This window comes from Cherax quadricarinatus, chromosome 7 (assembly GCF_038502225.1).
Source record: "Cherax quadricarinatus isolate ZL_2023a chromosome 7, ASM3850222v1, whole genome shotgun sequence".
Classification (NCBI taxonomy): Eukaryota; Metazoa; Arthropoda; class Malacostraca; order Decapoda; family Parastacidae; genus Cherax; species Cherax quadricarinatus.
This window is the reverse complement of record NC_091298.1, coordinates 13,214,821-13,237,320: the sequence shown is the minus strand read 5'-3', so window position 1 is coordinate 13,237,320 and position 22,500 is coordinate 13,214,821. Positions and strand designations below refer to the sequence as shown.

The 22,500-nt window shown below is 43.0% G+C and overlaps 1 protein-coding gene across 5 annotated transcripts in view; it reads right to left on the bottom strand.

The window, feature by feature from the left end:
- Window positions 1-17,407, bottom strand: part of pros (homeobox protein prospero) — a 353,602-nt gene extending 336,195 nt beyond the window's left edge. For 4 of the 5 annotated variants that reach the window (XM_053773790.2, XM_070082293.1, XM_070082295.1 and 1 more), the window contains exon 1: window positions 17,330-17,398. In XM_053773790.2, the coding sequence (XP_053629765.2) occupies window positions 17,330-17,357 (28 nt within the window). In that variant the 5' untranslated portion in view covers window positions 17,358-17,398. Of the gene's footprint in view, window positions 1-17,329 lie in introns of all 5 variants that reach the window. The other variant, XM_070082294.1, reaches the window with a different exon arrangement.
- Window positions 17,408-22,500: the final 5,093 nt, after the last annotated feature.

Below are 22,500 nucleotides of genomic sequence, written 5' to 3'. Positions count from 1 at the left end.
ATAGCTTAACTTAACAAAGTTGGCAGAGGAGAAAGTGCATAGACTGACAGTACTGACGTCCCAAATTATCAATATCTTTCAAAGTGTTTCAGAAAGTGAGATTGTCAAGCACGTGGAATCACACCACGGTACGGGTGGGGTTAGAACGCATGGCAGGTGAGTCGTACAGTAGTTTGTTTGCAACTGTGTTATTATGATTTCGTGAGACGTGGAATCACAACTGTAATACTCAGGGCGACGTGGATTCAGAGTGGGTTACTCCAGTCTTACTGAATTACTGGACCATTACAAGTGTCTTGGATACACTGGGAGACAGGCAAAATGCACAGGAAGTGTACATGGATTTTGTAAAAGTGTTGATCATGGTATAAGAAAGTTCAAAATGTATGCAAAAGTAGTAACTGGAAAAGTGGGCAGAATGACTTTTAACTTCCTAACCTGCAGAACCCAAAAAATAACAGGAAGCATTAAAACTGGGAGCTGCACACAGTGAAAAGTTCTGTTTCCCACGGCACAGTTCTCCCTCACTTCTCTCGTGTGTGCCGTAGACAGACATAAATCCCAGCAGCCTATCATCTTTTGCAGATAATAGAATTTGTATGAGAGTGGCATCTATAGAGAACATGCCGAAACTCCAAGGTAATATAAGTCAAGTCTTTCAGTGGTCCACTGACAACATATTCATTGGGGATAAATTTAAGTTACACTGCTACCGAAAAAAAATGAATGAATAAATACTGGAATGGACACTAGGAGAAATTGAAATCACTCGTTTAATGTGAGAAAGTTGTGAGTGATAATGCCAGGTCTCACATTCAAGGATCACAATGAAATTATCCCGGCAGCAAGGAAAAATGATAGACTGGACAACCAGGACTTTCAAAACAAGAGAAGCCCAGCCAATGATAATCTTCAAGTCACCTGTTTATTCTAGACTGGAATATTCCTTTGTATTGTCTCCCTTCAAGGCAGAAGAAACAGCCGAGCTAGAGAATGCACAGATAACATTCACTGGGTAGAGTCAGCCAAGCATCTGTATTATTAGGAATACCTAAGTCCTCCAAACTGTACTTTTTGTAACTCAGGGGAGAAAGATACATCGTAATTTACTCCTGGAAAATTCAGAAAGGACTGACCCAAAACCTAAACACCCAAATCACTCCATATGAAAGTATAAGGTTAGGTAAACAGTGAAAAATATCACCAGTGAAAAGGAGCACGGTAAGTGCACTTCTAAGTGTAAAGGGACCAAAGCTTTTCAACACCCTTTATGCGTAGGCTACTTACCAACAAACCCCCGGTTGTCTTCATGAGGGAACCGATAAGTTCCTCAAGCTAGTTCCTGATTAGCCGGGCTGTGGTGCATACAGTCCTGGACTCATCTGTATTTTTTAACTTGCAGCTGTGCCTTCGTATTTCTGTTTCCCACGTTTCGAACAGCGTAGCAGCTTGTCCCTGTGCACCAAGTCAATTCTCAGTATTTTGTACGCCTTTATTGTCTTCCCTGTGTGTGTGTGTGTGTGTGTGTGTGTGTGTGTGTGTTGTATGTTTCCTTTAGTAACTTGCAAATATCACCGCCCCTGCGGCCCGGTCCTAGACCAGCCTTCCTGGCTGCTGGTGCTCGCCGTGTCTACCTGGCGTCTACCTACCTGGAAAGCGTTCCGGTGAGTCAACGCCCCCGCAGCCCAGTCCATGCCCAGGCCTCCATGTAGATCAGGACCTGATCAACCAGGCTGTTACTGCTGGCCGCACGCAGTCCAACGTACGAACCACAGCCCCACAGCTCCTTACATATTTCAACTCCCACCATCTCAGTAGCTTTTTCACATAGAGGTTGCAACACATTTCTAAGTTAGGTTAAGTTGTCCTCTATCCAAAAAAATAGTAGTAACATACCACAAACAAAAAACTACGGATATATGATAAAAGTGGATAGTTATAATTCAGACGATCAAAGGATCTTCAACAGTCACCCATTTGACTTACAATAGTGACACGATATGCGTGGCTAAGAATTTATAATCCGAGACGCTTGAGCTGAATTCCGAAACGAGTCGTGACTCATGACGGACCACGATAATAGTGTCAAACATTTGCCAGGGTGTTATTACAATTGCAAACCGTGAATACACAAATGACCCGCACATAGGAGAGAAGAGCTTACGTTTCGGTCCGACTTGGACCATTTACAAAGTCACACAAACAGAAAGGAGTAAATCTCAACGTTCCAAGGTCAAGACGTTCGTAGTTGAGTTCAGTCAGTGAAGAACACTTCTGGAAGGCCTATAAAAGTCAGATCGCCTTCCTAGTTACTGTGACAGCTGCTGCGGTGCTCGGTGACAGACTAGTTATGGATGCATAACAGAAGTGTTAGCTGTGCTTAGTTTCAAGTTCTGTTCCTCTTCGCTCTCCATTTTCATTTCCTGATTCATCTTTCTCTTATTTAAAAGCTTCCCTCCCTACCACCTTGTCCTACATTCTTTCTGTCATCTCAGTTTTCCTGAAGTTCATTCATCTACTTCATTCTCCTCCCGTTTGACCTTTATTTCCCTCTCACTTTCATTCTTTTTTTTTCTCCTATTCATTCTTCCTTCCATTCACATTCATCTCCTTCCCTCATCTCCACCGGCTGCTCACGTCTTCCTACCCATTCATCTCATCTCGTAAACAAGTCAGTCACAGTTGCCATATTTCAACATATTCACAACTACAAAACCTAAACCAGCGACAACACATCAATAAACCAAACACATCTAAAAAAAAAGAGTTATACGGAAGTTTAATTATACGCCAGGAAAAAAAATATAAGGGCCAAATTTTCAAAATCAGTAGATTCTCTCTCAAAAATATGAGTTTGATGCCTTTCTTTACCTCCATTGACCTAGCATCAGCTGTGCGGGTCAGTCAGGGGATACAAACCGCGTGTCACTTCCGCGGATTTGACGGAGACACGAGACGCTAACAAACAGAACGGGAATATGTGACAACAGCCGATGATTAGTGATAAAAGAGAATAAAAAGTACTCGAGAAAATAGAAGAATTTTTCGTGCTTTGTCGATGGACATCAGTACCGACAAGTTGAAGAACAGGATAAATAAACAACACTTCGGTATCTTTATTGCCTAAGCGTTTCGGCCGTAAAGATACCCAAGTATTGCGTATATATATGTCTTAATGATGATAAATTAGACACATGTGCAACTCTTGGGTATCTTTATTGAGGAAACGTTTCGCCATACAGTGGCTTCATCAGTCCATACATAGGAGAAACTTGAAGAACAGGAGGAGAATGAGGTAATCAGTCCCTCAACCTTGAGTCGATGTGTTCAGTCCATCAATCTTGAGTAGAATACGGCAGATGAGCGGAGAAGCAGCTTATAAACCGTATGGCAGGAGAGGTGCAGCAGTCATAGGTGGTGTCACATTTGTCCAATGTGGAAGTAGGTCGTGCCCAAGAATTAGGCAAGCGAAGAATTCCTAAGTATTAAGATCCCAAGAAGTTGCAGTGTCTGACAGGTTTCGCCACTGTGTGGCGAAACGTTTCCTCAATAAAGATACCCAAGAGTTGCACATGTGTCTAATTTATCAACATGTCGGTTCTCTGAACCATTCATCTACAAACCTGTCAGACACTGCAACTTCTTGGGATCTTAATACTTAGGAATTCTTCGCTTGCCTAATTCTTGGGCACGACCTACTTCCACATTGGACAAATGTGACACCACCTATGACTGCTGCACCTCTCCTGCCATACGGTTTATAAGCTGCTTCTCCGCTCATCTGCCGTATTCTACTCAAGATTGATGGACTGAACACATCGACTCAAGGTTGAGGGACTGATTACCTCATTCTCCTCCTGTTCAAGTTTCTCCTATGTATGGACTGATGAAGCCACTGTGTGGCGAAACGTTTCCTCAATAAAGATACCCAAGAGTTGCACATGTGTCTAATTTATCAACATGTCGGTTCTCTGAACCATTCATCTACAAATATGTCTTAATCATCAGGGAACCTTAATTTATAGAGGTGCACGACGTTTCGCTCACGTGTAGTGAACTTTAGCGAATCTAGGAAATCAATAATATATTCACAAAGCGGAGGTTAGATAAACAAGATCCATGTGGAAAACTCTGCTATCTTTATCTCCGAGACGTTTCACCTACAGATCAGCTTCTTCAGTCGAATACAGAGGTGACTAAAAATCTGGAGAGTGCAAAGGAAGAAACTGAAAGTGCTCAGTCCCTCAGCCTTGACAGTTGTTGTTGTTCACTTCCTTAGCATTGATGTTTCTGAGGTAGAGGCACATTGATGGAGGGAAGGGGAGAGCTGCAGCAAGCCTACCATGCCTTAAAAAAACATACGAGTGAGCAAACACTACAATATATACGCGTTTCGATCCTGGTATCGTGATCACTACTAACATTAGAAGTGATCAGGGTCCCAGGACCGAAACGTTCTGTATGTATGTCCCAGTGTTTCTGTAAGAGTGTGTTTTTCTTAAACACTTGTGATGAATTAGACACTTATTCAGCACTTGGGTATCTTTACTGAGAAATCGTTTTACCAATCAGTACTGGACTGGGGAAGCCACTGGTTGGCGAAACGTTTCCACAATAAAGATACTAAAGTGTTGCACATATGTCTAATTCATCACTAATCGGTGTTAATTACCGAGGTTGACACCTACCGGTCCTCCGCTAGGATGCGCTGCCTCCTTCTCCGTCCTCCCCGCTATACACGAGTCGTAATGAATGACTGTCAGTGAATAAACAGAAGAGTCATTGTTCTTTCTTCTGTTTATTCATATAAGTGCATCTTTGACTTCGTATATTCACTTGCGAAACTAACAAACAGGAAAGCTAAGCCATGAAGGTACACTTTCTTTTGTCAGTCTGTCAAACGTTGATGATTTTATAAGCTTAACTTCACGTTACAACCTATCCCTTTGATGTACTCATTAAAACCCTAACTTTACGTTACAACCTATCCCTTTGATGTACTCATTAAAACTAACTTCACGTTACAATCTATCCTTTTGATGTACTCATTAAAACTCTAACTTCACGTTACAACCTATCCCTTTGATGTACTCATTAAAACTAACTTCACGTTACAACCTATCCCTTTGATGTACTCACTTAAAGCCTAACTTTACGAAGATTATATCCCATTAATGTAATTAACCCTCTAAGGTACTAATTAAAAACCTACCTTTACAATATATCCTTTTAATGGACTGATCAGAGTGAAATAAGACACAGGTGCTGGGTTAGAATATTTGACTAAAGAAGCCATTCGAGGTGAAATGTTTTCTCAATAAAATATCCTAACACGGCATATGTGTCTTATTTCACACCTGTCTCGTGCCTACATGTGCAGGTGTGTCCACACCCAGCTCTTTTACTCCATATATTATGTCATCCACAGATTTGGCCGCTTTAAATACAAATCGAGGAGGGAGCATAAGTTGGTATTATTAAATTGTTTTCAATGGTCCTTCTTACAGATCCTATCAGGACAGGTGAGGTCAAGACAGAAGAGCAAAAGGTCCTTCCCAGGAGAGATCCTCAAGTAACGGGGCAGGAAAGAGTAACGGAACAGGGAAGAATAACGGAGGCATTAACAAAGAGAAAGTTTTGTTGACCACACTCCAAGAACACCGGTTGCCCGAGGCTACCACGAAGCTCTCACACACACACACACACACACACACACACACTCCTTCATTCTCAAACTTTCTTCTCCAGAGCCTTAGAAAATTAATCCCAAGTAAGGGATTAAGACCATCATCCCTCAGCTGTCCTGGATTACAAAAACAAATAAAACAGATCGCTCTAAATCCTCCACGACAGAGAGGCCATTTTGGCTTCTTGCAAGAGGTCGCTAAAAATACCCATTTATTATTACCCTCGCTATAAATTCAACCTTATAACAAGAATAATAAAGTTGATTATTATAAGATTCATTCTACAAGCAAGAGATGTTTATGCAGTATGGGAGATTGGTTTGTATGGAGTGTTCACAGAAGGATTTATTTTGAATTTTGGAATGAACAACGGAGGAGGAGGATGTTCGCCATGAGAAAATGTCTTCCCAAGACGTGGAAAGTGTTTTCCAGATTAATTGTGAATGCGTCGTTTAACGAAGGTATTGTGTGAAGGTGAAGTGAATAAGCTGAGAGAGTGAGAGAGGGAGAATACATGGAAGAGATAAAGGAAGATATTAAGGTTCATCTCAAAGATGGATGTTCAGGCATAATGCCCAAAGGTGTTGGTATGTAGACACGATATGTGGGATGTCATTTTGTTGGGACAACATTTCGCTCTGTGTAGAGCTCTGTCATAAAGCTTTACACACAACAAAACGTTGTCTCGATGAAATCTGTGTATTATTTCTTTATACTCTTTGATCGACGCCGTCTGTTGAGACGAATTAAATTACTATCTGTTGCTACTTTTGTATACATAGATGAGGAATACGACGTGCAACACCTGGGTATCTTCATTCTGAGGACGTTTCGTCAACCAGTGACTATCAATTCAATACAGAGGTTATATGAAGGTGTTAAACCTGGAGACATCAAAAGACGAGGTGATCAGTCCCTCAGCCTAGAGGATGTCCACCATCTTAGTTTTGATGAATCTGAAGCATAGGCAGGAAGATGGTCAATAATTTAGTCAGATTAGGTACGACCATCTAGGGGCCTATGGTTCAGATTCTTCAAGATTAGGTAGAGAGACAGTACCTCGTCATCTACTGTAAACAACAGTTTTCAGCACCTTCAAATTGTCCGTATTTTATACCATTACTGCCAATAGACAGATGAGGTCAGGATAGTATAGCAGCGGGCTGTTCCCTGCTCTTCACTTCTCTCTATCACACTGCTAACATGAAAAACTGGATGAAGAAACCTGTCATACAGTGTTGAGAAAGAACAGGAGGTAGAAGAGTCCGGACTCGGTGAAGCAGCTCCTGACCCAGCTTTTCCTAACGAGGAATTGGCCCATCAGCTTTCCCTGGGCCTCTTACAAACGCATTCCGTATCATATGAAATGTGTACAATACCGGTAAGTAGATGAATAAGGGACTATTTTCCTCAAACTACCTCTCCACTCTTACTGTCTCTACTTCTGCATTCGACTAATGAAGCCTGCAGAGAAGGTGAAGCGTTTCGTCAAAAAAAGATGCATCTCTTTCTCCTACAAATATTCGCATAATATTCCCACCATTTCCAGGGCAACAAAATAAACAGGACCAAACCTTCTGCGTGTCCTCTGCAGGTGGCTTGTCAGAGTTGCTGAGGGGAAGAGAGAGAGAGAGAGGCAGGAAGGATTGAGGCTTGGGGGTAAACAGGCTGAGGACAAGCCAGGTGGAACGGGGTTTCCCTCCAGGGTGGGGAGGTTAGGGTGAGCACCAGCCAGGTGTAATGGGGAATCCATTATGATGGTGAGGCGACCACACCTGGCAGTGGTCAAGCCGCCTCCCGTTCTGTATCTCCCGTTGTGATGCTTTTCCTGGCGGATGCTTGAGGAAGTGGTAGTAGTGGTAGTTGTTGTTGTAGATGTGACATTTATACATCACTTTGAGGAAGGATAGTGGTGATAGTAGTAGTAGTTATAGTTGTGATATATATATATCACTTTGAGGAAGGATAGTAGTAGTAGTAGTGGAAGTAACAGTCGTAGTTGTGATATTCATGCATAACTGATCATGTAGGTTACTCAGCGCTCTTAGCAATTAAAATACAACACACACACACACACACACACACACACACACACGCACACACACACACACACACACACACACACACACACATAAAAACACAAACAATAAAAACGAAGATAAACCGAACAAATTGTTAAAACTATGAACATGAATAAAATACTCAATATAAATACTATCATAGCAAGTCAAAATAATCAACATAGAAGAAGGAAAAAGATGAATGAAAAGAAAATTAAAGAGAGAGAGAGAGAGAGAGAGAGAGAGAGAGAGAGAGCGAGAGAGAGAGAGAGAGAGAGAGAGAGAGAGAGAGAGAGAGAGAGAGAGAGAGAGAGAGAGAGAGAGAGAGAGAGAGCGAGAGAGAGAGAGAGAGAGAGAGAGAGAGAGAGAGAGAGAGAGAGAGAGAGAGAGAGAGAGAGAGAGAGAGAGAGAGAGAGAGAGAGAGAGAGAGAGAGAGAGAGAGAGAGAGAGAGAGAGAGGAGGAGGAGGAGTCTTATATGATGAAAAAATAGAGAAATGGAAGACGAAGCTGTTGCTATATGTGTAGAAGATAATATATGAACAAATGTACATGGGAGAGGCAGATAGTGGAAGACTTTCCAGTCTGCACTGAGACTATCTGCAGAGATGGACTTTCTACTATCTTGGTGAAGAACTATTTAAAACCATATGAAATTATCGGCCTGGATAGTAAAGCAGGAGCCTCTCTCCCCACCCTCCACTTATGACCACTGAAGGCATGAAGCAAGGAAAAAATGCTCTACCGCACTGGAGGAAACAGTCTAGAGCATTTTATGAATAAAACAGGGAAACAAAGTATTTGGGGGGGGGGGCGGAATTAACGTCTTTCAGCGCGAGTCCTGCCACTACCACTTTGAAACTTGACACCACCACTACCACTTTGAAACTTAACACCACCACTACCACTTTGAAACTTGACGCCACCACTACCACTTTGAAACTTGACACCACCACTACCACTTTGAAACTTGACGCCACCACTACCACTTTGAAACTTGACACCACCACTACCACTTTGAAACTTGACAACACCACTACCACTTTGAAACTTGACACCACCACTACCACTTTGAAACTTGACAACACCACTACCACTTTGAAACTTGACACCACCACTACCACTTTGAAACTTGACGCCACCACTACCACTTTGAAACTTGACACCACCACTACCACTTTGAAACTTGACAACACCACTACCACTTTGAAACTTGACACCACCACTACCACTTTGAAACTTGACAACACCACTACCACTTTGAAACTTGACACCACCACTACCACTCTGAAACTTGACAACACTACCACTTTGAAACTTGACACCACCACTACCACTTTGAAGCTTGACAACACCACTACCACTTTGAAACTTGACACCACCACTACCACTTTGAAGCTTGACAACACCACTACCACTTTGAAACTTGACGCCCCCACTACCACTTTGAAACTTGACACCACCACTACCACTCTGAAACTTGAAACACCACTACCACACTTGACCACTACCACTTTGAAACTTGACACCACCACTACCACTTTGAAGCTTGACAACACCACTACCACTTTGAAGCTTGACAACACCACTACCACTTTGAAACTTGACACCACCACTACCACTTTGAAACTTGACAACACTACCACTTTGAAACTTGACACCACCACTACCACTTTGAAACTTGACACCACCACTACCACTTTGAAGCTTGACAACACCACTACCACTTTGAAACTTGACACCACCACTACCACTCTGAAACTTGACAACACTACCACTTTGAAACTTGACACCACCACTACCACTTTGAAGCTTGACAACACCACTACCACTTTGAAACTTGACGCCACCACTACCACTTTGAAGCTTGACAACACCACTACCACTTTGAAACTTGACACCACCACTACCACTTTGAAACTTGACACCACCACTACCACTTTGAAACTTGACACCACCACTACCACTTTGAAACTTGACAACACTACCACTTTGAAACTTGACACCACCACTACCACTTTGAAACTTGACACCACCACTACCACTTTGAAACTTGACACCACCACTACCACTTTGAAACTTGACACCACCACTACCACTTTGAAGCTTGACAACACCACTACCACTTTGAAACTTGACGCCACCACTACCACTTTGAAACTTGACACCACCACTACCACTTTGAAGCTTGACACCACCACTACCACTTTGAAACTTGACACCACCACTACCACTTTGAAACTTGACGCCACCACTACCACTTTGAAACTTGACACCACCACTACCACTTTGAAACTTGACACCACCACTACCACTTTGAAACTTGACACCACCACTACCACTTTGAAACTTGACGCCACCACATCTTCCTTAGCTTGACTCCTAACATCACCACTACCACCACCCCCTTAGTTTGACTTCTGACACAACCATTACCACTTAAACCCACACCACCAGAGTGACCATAATAGCTCCTGCCGTAACTAACACTGTGTGCTGGTAAATTATAATGTACCAGTCTAACTTAGGCTTCTGCTCCGTTTTGGGAGCTCATCTTTATTTTTCATGTTAATGCCCTCCTTGCCCGGACCCCAGTGACGAGATCACCGCCTCTCACCACTTGATCTATGGGTGTTAAACATAAAAAGAAAAAAAATAGTTTCAAATGGATTTGGATAGACCATAGTTCATGTATGAAGTCTTTTTCTCGTTGGCTGTTAAGCCAACAAGATGGCCCGTGGCGTGGTGGCAAAAGCTTTCGCTTCACACGGTGAGGCTTCCGGGTTCGATTCCCCGAGAGGGTTGAAATATTGGGCGTGTTTCCTTACACCGGTTGTCCACGCTCACCCATCAGTAAAGTGGGTACTTGGGTGTTAGTCGACTGGTGTGGGTCGCATCCTGAGACAAAACTTAACTAATTTGCCCAAAATTCTTTGAATAATAAGCGGCTTTGTACATAGTATGTCATTGATGTCAGCTAGACCTGTATATCTTGTACATGTACTTGTAGAAATAAAGATATATTATAAGCAGTTAGGCTGGGGAGTTGAGCTAGGCTAGGCTGCTTTTGGCTGGGTTGCGTTAACGAACGTTAGGTTACATGTTGGTTGGCTAGGTGAGGCTAGGCTAAAGTAGGTTTGGTTAGGTCTGGCTAAGCTAGATTACAGATGTCCTTTCAATAAGGTTTAATCCCATTGCTTCAGCGATGCAATTAGTACATGTATAGTTACATAAAATTACATTTCTGTATTCAGCGTCTGAGTTAGGTTAACAAGTCGAGCTCCAACGACGATAATTTATCCTGTTGGTTGGTCAATTGGCCTTTAAGGGCTATCGACTACTTAAAGGGTCATTAAGGCTCCATGTCACTTGTTCACCACCAGTCAAGAATACCTCAATTCATAAAATGAGGATTCAAGTCCGTGTACATACACAGATATACACCTCTCATTGTATATATTATTATGATTTTTTGTTATTTATTGCATATAAATGCAATACAATAATGGCGAACGAGCGATAAAGCTGCAAGACAACCACGGGGGGGGGGGGGGGTGAATGATAGCTCTAGGCCTTTTGTGTTGCAATCAACACACCAGGAACTTGCAATGTTGCATAAATGAGAAGTAGTCATTTCTTCAACACTTCAAGCTCCTGATGATGTGTGATTGCAACACGAAAGGTCTAGAGTTATCATTAAACTCCTCTCGTGGTTGATTTGTGTATGTGTGTGTGTGTGTGTGTGTGTGTGTGTGTGTGTGTGTGTGTGTGTGTGTGTGTGTGTGTGTGTGTGTGTGTCTTCTACATAACTCAAATATATTCGTCTAAATAACACCAGCCATCATAAAATGCCACAAGAAATAAAAATTTGTGATATTTCCCTAGTTCCGCCAAAATAATTTTTTGGGGGACCAAAGAAAAATGCCGAAATCTGCAAATTGCATTCGTTTGCGGGTAAACTTCATTATTACAAGCAATGGATATATATATAGAAAAAATATCCCCGAAAAATATTCCCCGGGACGTCGAAAAAACGCGAGATTATATTTATTGGCACCAATGGTAAAAAAAAATATATCCGAGTTTGAAAGTGCTACGAAATTTTTTCTCGTCTCAAAATCAATAGTCTGTGAAGTTGCACTCTGATGCCGGTGGAGGGCTCTCGATCCAAGAAATGCGAGCTAGCTTCCATTTCAAACATGGGTGTCTCTTACTCCTGCAGGCTCTGTAGGCCCCTACGACTTTAGCGCTTCCTCCATGAGAGTGGGAAGAAAATCTACTTCATAGGTACTGTCCATTTCTACTGATTTTTTTTGTTTCATTTCTCTGCATCTCTGATATTGACTTGAACATCTACCTCCGTTCTACATGTTGTCTACCTGTTGCTGATTCCCGGGGAAAGGGGGGGGCCATCGCCCCCGTGGCTAGGTCCCAGACCAAGATACAAATGCAGTAGCATTTCTGTCTTCTGACTATTCAAGTCCGTCCCCTTCAGTCGAGGCATCCTGAGGTGCACAAGCCACACTGAGATTGTGCACGAGACACCCCTGAGGCGGTGCACGAGACACCTCTAAGGTGGTGCACAAGATACCCCTTAGGAGGTGCACGAGACACTTGCTGAAGTGCACAAAACACCCTAAGAATATCCACAAGGTCTTTCATCTCCGGGACGGCAAAAGTGACCAATCTGAAGCGGAACAGAGAGACATGAAGATCAGCTGATCCAGTCACGTTACCGACATGTAATACGGCCCATCTCCCTGGTACCGAGCAAGAGGTCCATCTCTCTCCCTTTCTCTCGTTGATTTTATACCTACACCCAGGTCTGGAGGTCAGTCTCTCACTAACTTCAGGATGATCAACACACTGAGTTCTGTCTCTGAGCATATTGACAGCGACAATACTTATTCTTGCTCACTCTTACCACGTTGCCCATGGCATGGTATCTGTTAAGTTTACTGCGCATACTGTAAATATGTGTGTATAATTTTGAGAGTATACGGGCACTCATTGGCTTAGCGCTTCTTTTTGATTATAATAATACGGGCACTCAGAAACACCCCTCTAGTGTATGCTTTGGTGATTTCTTCCTTGCTAGCAGTAAATCTTGACGGCTGGGTAGCCCAAGTCATCTACCAGTACCTGTCATTGTAACAGACAGCTGCTTAACCACTGATATATATAGCACTGGTAAGCCACGACCTGCTTAACCAATGGTATGCATAAGATTGGAAAAACCAGTGATTGCAAAGAACAGCTGATAACGAGTCGTACGGGTAAAACGGCGCCTGGGGTATGAGGTTTGATAAAGGAAAAAGGGAGGATACCTCCAGTTCCTTGGATCAAAAAGCCATTCGCCTGTGTCATGCTATCCCCTTTTGAAGAACAGTACACAACATTACGCTGAAGCGAGAGGACGTGACTTAATGCTGTAAGGGGGCTATTTTTTTAAGGAACTGGAGCTACCTCCCATTTCTATGATACTCTATGATCCCCCTCTCCTCTACGGGTTTACCGCTTCTAGTTGATAAGTCACGAGGAAGCGGCAAACCCGTAGGGTTACACTGACCAAGGCGTCTCTGTTAGGAGTCTGCAACAGGCCTCGCTAACCTGTCTAAAATGGTCGCCTCTGTCTAACGACACCATGCATGCCCTCACCACCTGACTGGAGTGGCCACATTACTATCACGGCAGCTGGCCATCTACAGCAACCTAGCCATAGCGACCACCTGCTTGTAAGTGACACCTTCCTATAAAGACACTCAAGTGTAGCTACCTGCCTCCAGTAACTGTTTATTTTGAATACCGAGCAAGATATTCCAAAACATTTATTATTCACAAATAATCCTCACTTAGGATCCTTACGACAACGTTTCGGTCCGTCCTAGAGGGAAACGTCGCCATAAATTTAATCTCCCCAGTGCGGGTTATTTGTGAATTGTTCCAGCCAAAGCATTGTGTATCTTGAATTCATCTACTGTTGTAATCACAAGTTCTAAATCCACAAAGGACACACAACGCCTGAGGAATCTGAGGTAGTTCCAGTTCCTTGGATCAAAACCCTTCACCAGCATCGAGACAACATCCATAAATGGTCTAAAGTATGTAGATTTAAGCCCGGCTTCAATATTTCCACAAACACGCCACGGAACCAACCGTAAATAAGCGTGACTAAGTGGACCAGCGGGTGACCTGACCGATAACTGCCCCAACCGCACCGTATTTGTAGCTTAACGGAAGATCGGGAGTGGCAGAAAGGAAGGGGATGTGACAGGAAGGGCGTGAGGACAAACAGGGCAGAGAGCGGGGGGAGGGGAATGGTAGAAGGATAGGGAAGGTAGATAAGGGGTAAATATGGAAGAATGGGGAAATCAAAAGGAAAAATAAGAGTAAGATCGGAGATGAAACAGGAAATAGGTCAAGGGGGGGGGGGTAAGAACGGAAGGCTAAGGAATGGAAGAGATGAAGAACGAAATAAATAGTTTGTAGAAGGAATAACACACACACACACACACACACACACACACACACACACACACACACACACACACACACACACACACACACACACACACAGATACATAGATTAACGCTACTTCCCAGAAGAGCTACAAGGACGCCAGGAAGTACATCTTCGGTGCAACAATAATGGCAAGTCAAGCAAGTCGGAGACAACAGTGGAAGCTTGTTGCAGGGAGCCCACACGAAGACGATGATACCGAGCTTTTATTGTGACAACGTTGCTCTCTGTGTAAAACTTTATCAAATTATGGAGTAAAAAAAAAACTGACTACACAGCGAAACGTTGCCCCAGTTAAGACTGGATCTGCTACACATTTCTTAGGAGACTGAAACATGTGATGACGTTTCGGTCCGATTTGGACCCCATTAACAAGTTACACAGTTTTAAGAGCATATATGAGTGGGCTCGAGTAGCTAAGACCAGACAGTATCAGAGCCAGCAGCTGCTAGTATCAGGGAGAGGAATAAAGGACCTAGGAGGGAACCTAAGACATCTCCTATCGCCGAAGGTTCACAAAGACCTTAGTGTACATTGCAGATCCTATCGCCAAAGGCTCACAAACTAGTACTGCATAACAGATCTTATAGCCGAATGTTCAGAAGGGAACTAGAAGTGAACATAACAGATCCTAACACTAGGCTTAAAAGTATATATTAGTGGACAGAACATTGATCCTCTTCCCGGAGATTTACAGAAACAAGATAACGAGTTCTACTTAACGTTGGCAAATATTTGACCAGCCTTAAGGAATACCAACTTGACTTCCTTTAGGATATGTACTACAGTGGCGAGACCTGAATTTGGAAGGTGAAACCAGGGGACCAGGACGAGGGTACTAGGACAAGGGAACTAGGAGTGACTGTCATCATGGGGGAACGAGGGAATGGGAGGCACTAGAGAAGGAAAACGCTGAGGCTAGCTACCATATATGAATTGAAATGTCAACACATTACGCGCTCTCAATTCCTCTGGCCACATTTCCCTATCAACATGAACTAAATTAATTTTACAGTTACCACATGTATGGTCAATGATAGCCCGAGCAAACAGCTCTCGAAGCAAGCATGACCATGAGAATGTAGGACAGCTTCACACACAGGCCAGATGGATTAGCATTGGTGAGGCGTTCAACGACGTAATTCATTCTTTCTGACGTAGCAATTATTATCGTTAGCAACGTTGTACACTTAATTTGATGAAGATGAGCGAACTGCTGGTACAACACACACATAAAAGTCACATTCATTATATATTATACAATATGCTACATTTACTGCCCACATACACCACTAGAATCACAAAGAAAGAGGCGGGGGCCAGGAGCCAAGACGTACTCCTCGGATCCATAAACAGGAGAGTACAATAGGAGGCGACCGTACGTAATGACCATTTGGATCAATTTACCTGATCTCTGTTTTTATGTATATAAGTATTGAAGTGGTTGTTGTTAGTTGACTCTCACACTAGTGTCCTTAGAAGATGGAAATAATCAAAAGTGCTCGGGGAAATTTCGTTTTCAGTTTCCTTGAGTGGATTCTCCTGAGTCGGGTGGGGTTATAGCGGCTGAGTGGGTCATCACCAAATCATTATGTCTCTATCCTTGAAAGTATGCTAGGGACTGGGGTATGGTGAGTGTATTTTTCTTTGGGATTTCTGGCCATGGAAAACGGCTGGTGTGCAAAAAAAAAAAAAAAAAAAAAAAAAAACCGCAACCCAGAGGATTATATACGTAACTTAGGACATCGTTGAAACACGTGCCCTATATAAGGAGGTACAGGAACTACCAGACTCCTGGCAACTTACATAAACAGGTCATGGGAAGGACCAGTAAGTCAGCAGTGCTATCATCTCACAGATCACTCCCAGAGTGACCTCACTGATCTGGTCACTCACCTGACTACACTTCAATAAATCCGCCTCTTGTGCAGTACATCCCTGTCGACCGACTCAAGACACCTCTCCGCAGATAACACACCTCAGCGAAGTTCCTCTCTGCAACTGTCTCTCCTACTACACGAGCTATTGCCACTAAACCAACTTATTTGTTATTTCCAGCGATGTAATACCTTTTCACAGGCCCGTGAAGGCTACTGTATGTTGTTCAAGGGGACGGATACAGAGAGGGAGGGAGAGACAGACAAACAGAAGATAAAGTTGATTGGTATATTTCGACTCGTTAACGGAGACCTCTTCCAGTCAGGGAGGGAAATAAGGAGACCAACATTATCTGCGGTGTTTCTGTCTGTGATACATACGTATGTACATAAAAAATGAGGAATAAAAAATATAAATAAAATTAATAAAAATTAATAATGAAAATTATGCAAGGACAACGACAAACGGATGAAATTCATAGAGGGACAATATACACTGAAACTGATTACTTAGAACTTACCTTGATGCTTCAGAAATATTACCTAAGGTAGACCAGCCTGACTGATCAGAGACCAAGACACCATTGGAGGACGGAAGACTGAGCCTCTTCCACTCCTTGCAAGGAGTGGAAGACCCACCCGGGTTTGGTGCTTGCATAAAGTATAATAAAAAATAAGAAAAAAAAATAAAATCCTAGAAAAATTTACGTCTCCCTCTGAACAAACCGAAGGAAAGAAGAACAGTCAACAAATATCGCAGTTATTGTATCTACTACCAGAAGTCTGAAACGTCTTCCACATCCCTGGCGCTGTATGACCCTTACACGTTTACCAGTCCCCCCCAAGAGCGTAATATTAATACAGCAGAACATGGACATCAGAAAAAAAAAACACAACTTCGTGAGACTAGCCAGCAACATCACAAGCCATACATTTTAAATCACAACAAATATAGTCACAATGCACGAGAATAGTACAAGAAATAGGGAGCTTTCGTAAGACGAATCAGGGAAAGTTGTTTGGGAGTAGCACAAGCAATTACATCTTGAGTGAGACAAGGAGGAGCAAGATTACTATAGGTGACACCAGCAGCAGCATCCTGGATGAGACAAGGGAGAGCAGGATTACTGAGAGTGGCAGAGACAAGGAAAAGAAAAGATGCTACAGAAAAGATTCAGCCTCCTTACCTTGCCCTGGTGGTAAGTGTTGATTCATGACTGGAGACTGAGGACTTGCTTCACACGGCGCCACTCCTCCCACCACTAACTGCCTGAAAAGAAAATATATACAGTTAACACACACAAGATACTTTATTGAAAAAAGAAAATAAAGAAAATGAATGCCCCAGTCTGAGGAGCAAACAGATGACCTCAGAGTCCATCATCACTGCTGCCGAAATAGCTAAGTACATCATTTCTACTATTCTTCAATTACTTATATATTATCTTTATCTATTCTACTACAGAATTTGCAGCAACAACGGTAGCACCAGCAATAGTTGCAAAAGTAGCAACAAAACCAGTAGAGCCAGCAGTAATTGCAAGAGCAACACGATAACAGCAACAAGAGAAAGACCAATTACAATAATTACACTGACACAGCCACTAAAACTCAAACAAATGTTACAAATGTATAAAGGTAACATTATATATATATATATATATATATATATATATATATATATATATATATATATATATATATATATATATATATATTAATTAGAACAAGAACGTAAATTAACATATGTTGAAAGACGTTAAATACTAAATAATAAGTGCTAAAAAGCAAATATGAAAATAAAAGGTAAAAGATATGAAGAGTAAAAGCTTGAAATCTATGTACAAAATTCAAGGTCAACACTTGGCAGAGATACAACCAGCAAAAAAGTGGTGAATGGGGAGAGGGAAAAGGTGAGTGACTGGTGTAGAGGGAGAGAACGAGGGGAAAACAAGAAAGGGTGTGTGAGTGAGAGAGAGAGAGAGAGAGAGAGAGAGAGAGAGAGAGAGAGAGAGAGAGAGAGAGAATGAGAATTCAGCTGAGTCTTCCTCATAGGAGAGATGTCGGTGACCTTACTGCTATTCGAAAGGGCAATATATGAAAGGTCCCGCCCACCTAACCTATCGTCATGGACAGCCAGTAGACGGCCATTACACCACAAGACGAGTAATAACCAGCAGTTTTTTTTCCTGTAACCTTTTCAAGGACATTCTTTCCACAATAGATACTCTCATACAATAAGTGTGCATGCCTTCCGCCTTAACGGACGAAGGATCAAGCCGCCGCCTCCATTCCACGAGTGGAATGTCCCACACGAGACTAGTTCTTAACATAAGAAAAAATACCCAGGTTGGTCTCTTTTTCAACCTGACTGGTCAGAGGCAAGGACGCAATTAGAGGACACAGGATCGAGCCTCCATCGCTCCTTAGACTGAATGGCATGCAAGGGCTTAGCTATTCAGTGACTGCACTCTGCAGGAGGGGCGGTGATTATGCAGTCTGAGGGGTAATCTGATGGTGATGTCAGTACACTTTCTGGGAAGAATGGCCTAAAATGAATGATGATGTTTTCTTTTTTGGGTCACCTTGTTTATATATATATATATATATATTATATATATATATATATATATATATATATATATATATATATATATATATATATATATATATGTGTGTGTGTGTGTGTGTGTGTGTGTGTGTGTGTGTGTGTGTGTGTGTGTAATAAGATCACGGTAAACAGGTGATTTCAAAATATGCAAAACAACCACAGTGAATGAATAATGAAATTCCAAGCGCTTTCGTGGCTACTCACATTATCAAGAAACAATGCGAGTAGTCACGAAAGCGCTTGGAATTTCATTATTCTTTCACAGCGGTTGTTTTGCATTATATATATATCTTATATATATATATATATATATATATATATATATATATATATATATATATATATATATATATATATATATATATATGTATGTATACACCAACTTACACATATAAGATAGGACTTTCCTAAGGTTGAATATACCAGGTAAAGCGAATAAGAAAAACATAACTGAGAAAGTAAAACCGTGTATTTGAGGGGGTAAACCAGTGTGGGGTTATTGTAGGAAGCATCATTGGTACTTCCTCCTCAACAACAAGGTACTGAGCTGACACAAGCGCCTGTTACCGCTGAAGGAACTCCAAGAAATAATTCGAAGATTTAAGATTTAAGATTTAAGACTTCGCATCCGCGCACCATATGGTCCAACCAGAAACCTAGAATGAGGTGCCGGACCAATCAGAACTCAAGAATTACCTGTAAGTGCTCCCAGCCACTTGTTAGCGCTTCCTTAATTACCTTTGTGTGGCTGACAAGACTGTCAACACCCATAAACCATGATTGACAATTCGTATATTTACAGAGAGGTTGTATCTTTCCATGAAGGGTGTATACACCAGGAGGTAGATAGGGAGGGAGGGAGGGAGGTTGGTAGGGAGGGGTGTGTGTGTCTGTGTGTGTGTGTTTGTCTGTATGTGTGTGTGTGTGTGTGTTTGTGTGTGTGTGTGTGTGTGTGTGTGTGTGTGTGTGTGTGTGTGTGTGTGTGTGTGTGTGTGTGTCTGTATGTGTGTGTGTGTGTGTGTGTGTGTGTGTGTGTGTATGTGTGTGTGTGTGTGTGTGTGTGTGTCTGTGTGTGTGTGTGTGTCTGTGTGTGTGTGTGTGTGTGTGTGTGTGTCTGTGCGTGTGTGTGTCTGTGTGTGTGTGTCTGTGTGTGTGTGTGTGTCTGTGTGTCTGTGTGTGTGTGTCTGTATGTGTGTGTGTGTGTGTGTGTGTGTGTGTGTGTGTGTGTGTGTGTGTGTGTGTGTGTACTCACCTAGTTGAGGTTGCGGGGGTCGAGTCCGAGCTCCTGGCCCCGCCTCTTCACTGATCGCTACTAGGTCACTCTCCCTGAGCCGTGAGCTTTATCATACCTCTGCTTAAAGCTATGTATGGATCCTGCCTCCACTACATCGCTTCCCAAACTATTCCACTTACTGACTACTCTGTGGCTGAAGAAATACTTCCTAACATCCCTGTGATTCATCTGTGTCTTCAGCTTCCAACTGTTCCCTTGTTACTGTGTCAATCTCTGGAACATCCTGTCTTTGTCCACCTTGTCAATTCCTCTCAGTATTTTGTATGTCGTTATCATGTCCCCCCTATCTCTCCTGTCCTCCAGTGTCGTCAGGTTGATTTCCCTTAACCTCTCCTCGTAGGACATACCTCTTAGCTCTGGGACTAGTCTTGTTGCAAACCTTTGCACTTTCTCTAGTTTCTTCACGTGCTTGGCTAGGTGTGGGTTCCAAACTGGTGCCGCATGCTCCAATATGGGCCTAACGTACACGGTGTACAGGGTCCTGAATGATTCCTTATTAAGATGTCGGAGTGAGGTTTGTAGTCTCTGACCCCCTAGACTGTACTCCGTCTGCGGCCTTCTTTGCCCTTCCCCAATCTTCATGACTTTGCACTTGGTGGGATTGAACTCCAGGAGCCAATTGCTGGACCAGGTCTGCAGCCTGTCCAGATCCCTTTGTAGTTCTGCCTGGTCTTCGATCGAGTGAATTCTTCTCATCAACTTCACGTCATCTGCAAACAGGGACACCTCAGAGTCTATTCCTTCCGTCATGTCGTTCACAAATACCAGAAACAGCACTGGTCCTAGGACTGACCCCTGCGGGACCCCGCTGGTCACAGGTGCCCACTCTGACACCTCGCCACGTACCATGACTCGCTGCTGTCTTCCTGTGTGTGTGTGTGTGTGTGTGTGTGTGTGTGTGTGTGTGTGTGTGTGTGTGTCTGTGTGTGTGTCTGTGTCTGTATGTGTGTGTGTGTGTGTGTGTGTGTGTGTGTGTGTGTGTGTGTGTGTCTGTGTGTGTGTGTCTGTGTGTGTGTGTCTGTATGTGTGTCTGTATGTGTGTCTGTGTGTCTGTGTGTGTGTGTCTGTGTGTGTGTGTCTGTGTGTGTGTACTCACCTATTTGTACTCACCTATTTGTGGTTGCAGGGGTCGATTCATAGCTCCTGGCCCCGCCTCTTCACTGATTGCTACTAGATCCTCTCTCTCCCTGCTCCATGAGCTTTATCATACCTCGCCTTAAAACTATGTATGGTTCCCGCCTCCACTACTTCACTTTCTAAACTATTCCACGACTTGACTACTCTATGACTGAAGAAATACTTCCTAACATCCCTTTGATTCATCTGAGTCTTCAACTTCCAATTGTGACCTCTTGTGTCTGTGTCCCATCTCTGGAACATCCTGTCTTTGTCCACCTTGTCTATTCCGCGCAGTATTTTATATGTCGTTATCATGTCTCCCCTGACCCTCCTGGCCTCCAGTGTCGTCAGGCCGATTTCCCTCAACCTTTCTTCGTAGGACAATCCCCGTAGCTCTGGGACTAGTCTTGTTGCAAACCTTTGCACTTTCTCTAATTTCTTGACGTGCTTGACTAGGTGTGGATTCCAAACTGGTGCTGCATACTCTAGTATGGGCCTGACGTAAATGGTATACAGTGTCTTGAACGACTCCTTACTGAGGTATCGGAACGCTATCCGTAGGTTTGCCAGGCGCCCGTATGCTGCAGCAGTTATCTGATTTATGTGCGCCTCAGGAGATATGCTCGGTCTTATACTCACCCCCAGATCTTTTTCCTTGAGTGAGGTTTGCAGTCTTTGGCCATCTAAACTATATTGTGTCTGCGGTCTTCTTTGCCCTTCCCCAATCTTCATGACTTTGCATTTGGCAGGGTTAAACTCAAGGAGCCAGTTGCTGGACCAGGCTTGTAGCCTGTCCAGGTCTCTTTGTAGTCCTGCCTGATCCTCATCCGATTTAATTCTTCTCATTAACTTCACATCATCTGCAAACAAGGACACTTCTGAGTCTATCCCTTCCGTTATGTCGTTCACATATACCAAGAACAGCACAGGTCCTAGGACTGACCCCTGTGGAACCCCGCTTGTCACAAGCGCCCACTCTGACACCTCGTCACGTACCATGACTCGTTGTTGCCTCCCTGTCAGGTATTCTCTGATCCATTGCAGTGCCTTTCCTGTTATGTGTGCCTGATCTTCTAGCTTTTTCAGTAACCTCTTGTGAGGAACTGTGTCGAAGGCCTTTTTGCAGTCCAAAAAAATGCAGTCGATCCACCCCTCTCTCTCTTGTCTTACTTCTGTCACCTTGTCATAAAACTCTAGTAGGTTTGTGACACAGGATTTTCCTTCCCTGAAACCATGCTGGTTGTCAATTATACACTTGTTTAATATACTGTGTGTGTGTGTGTGTGTGTGTGTGTGTGTGTGTGTGTGTGTGTGTGTGTGTGTGTGTCTGTGTG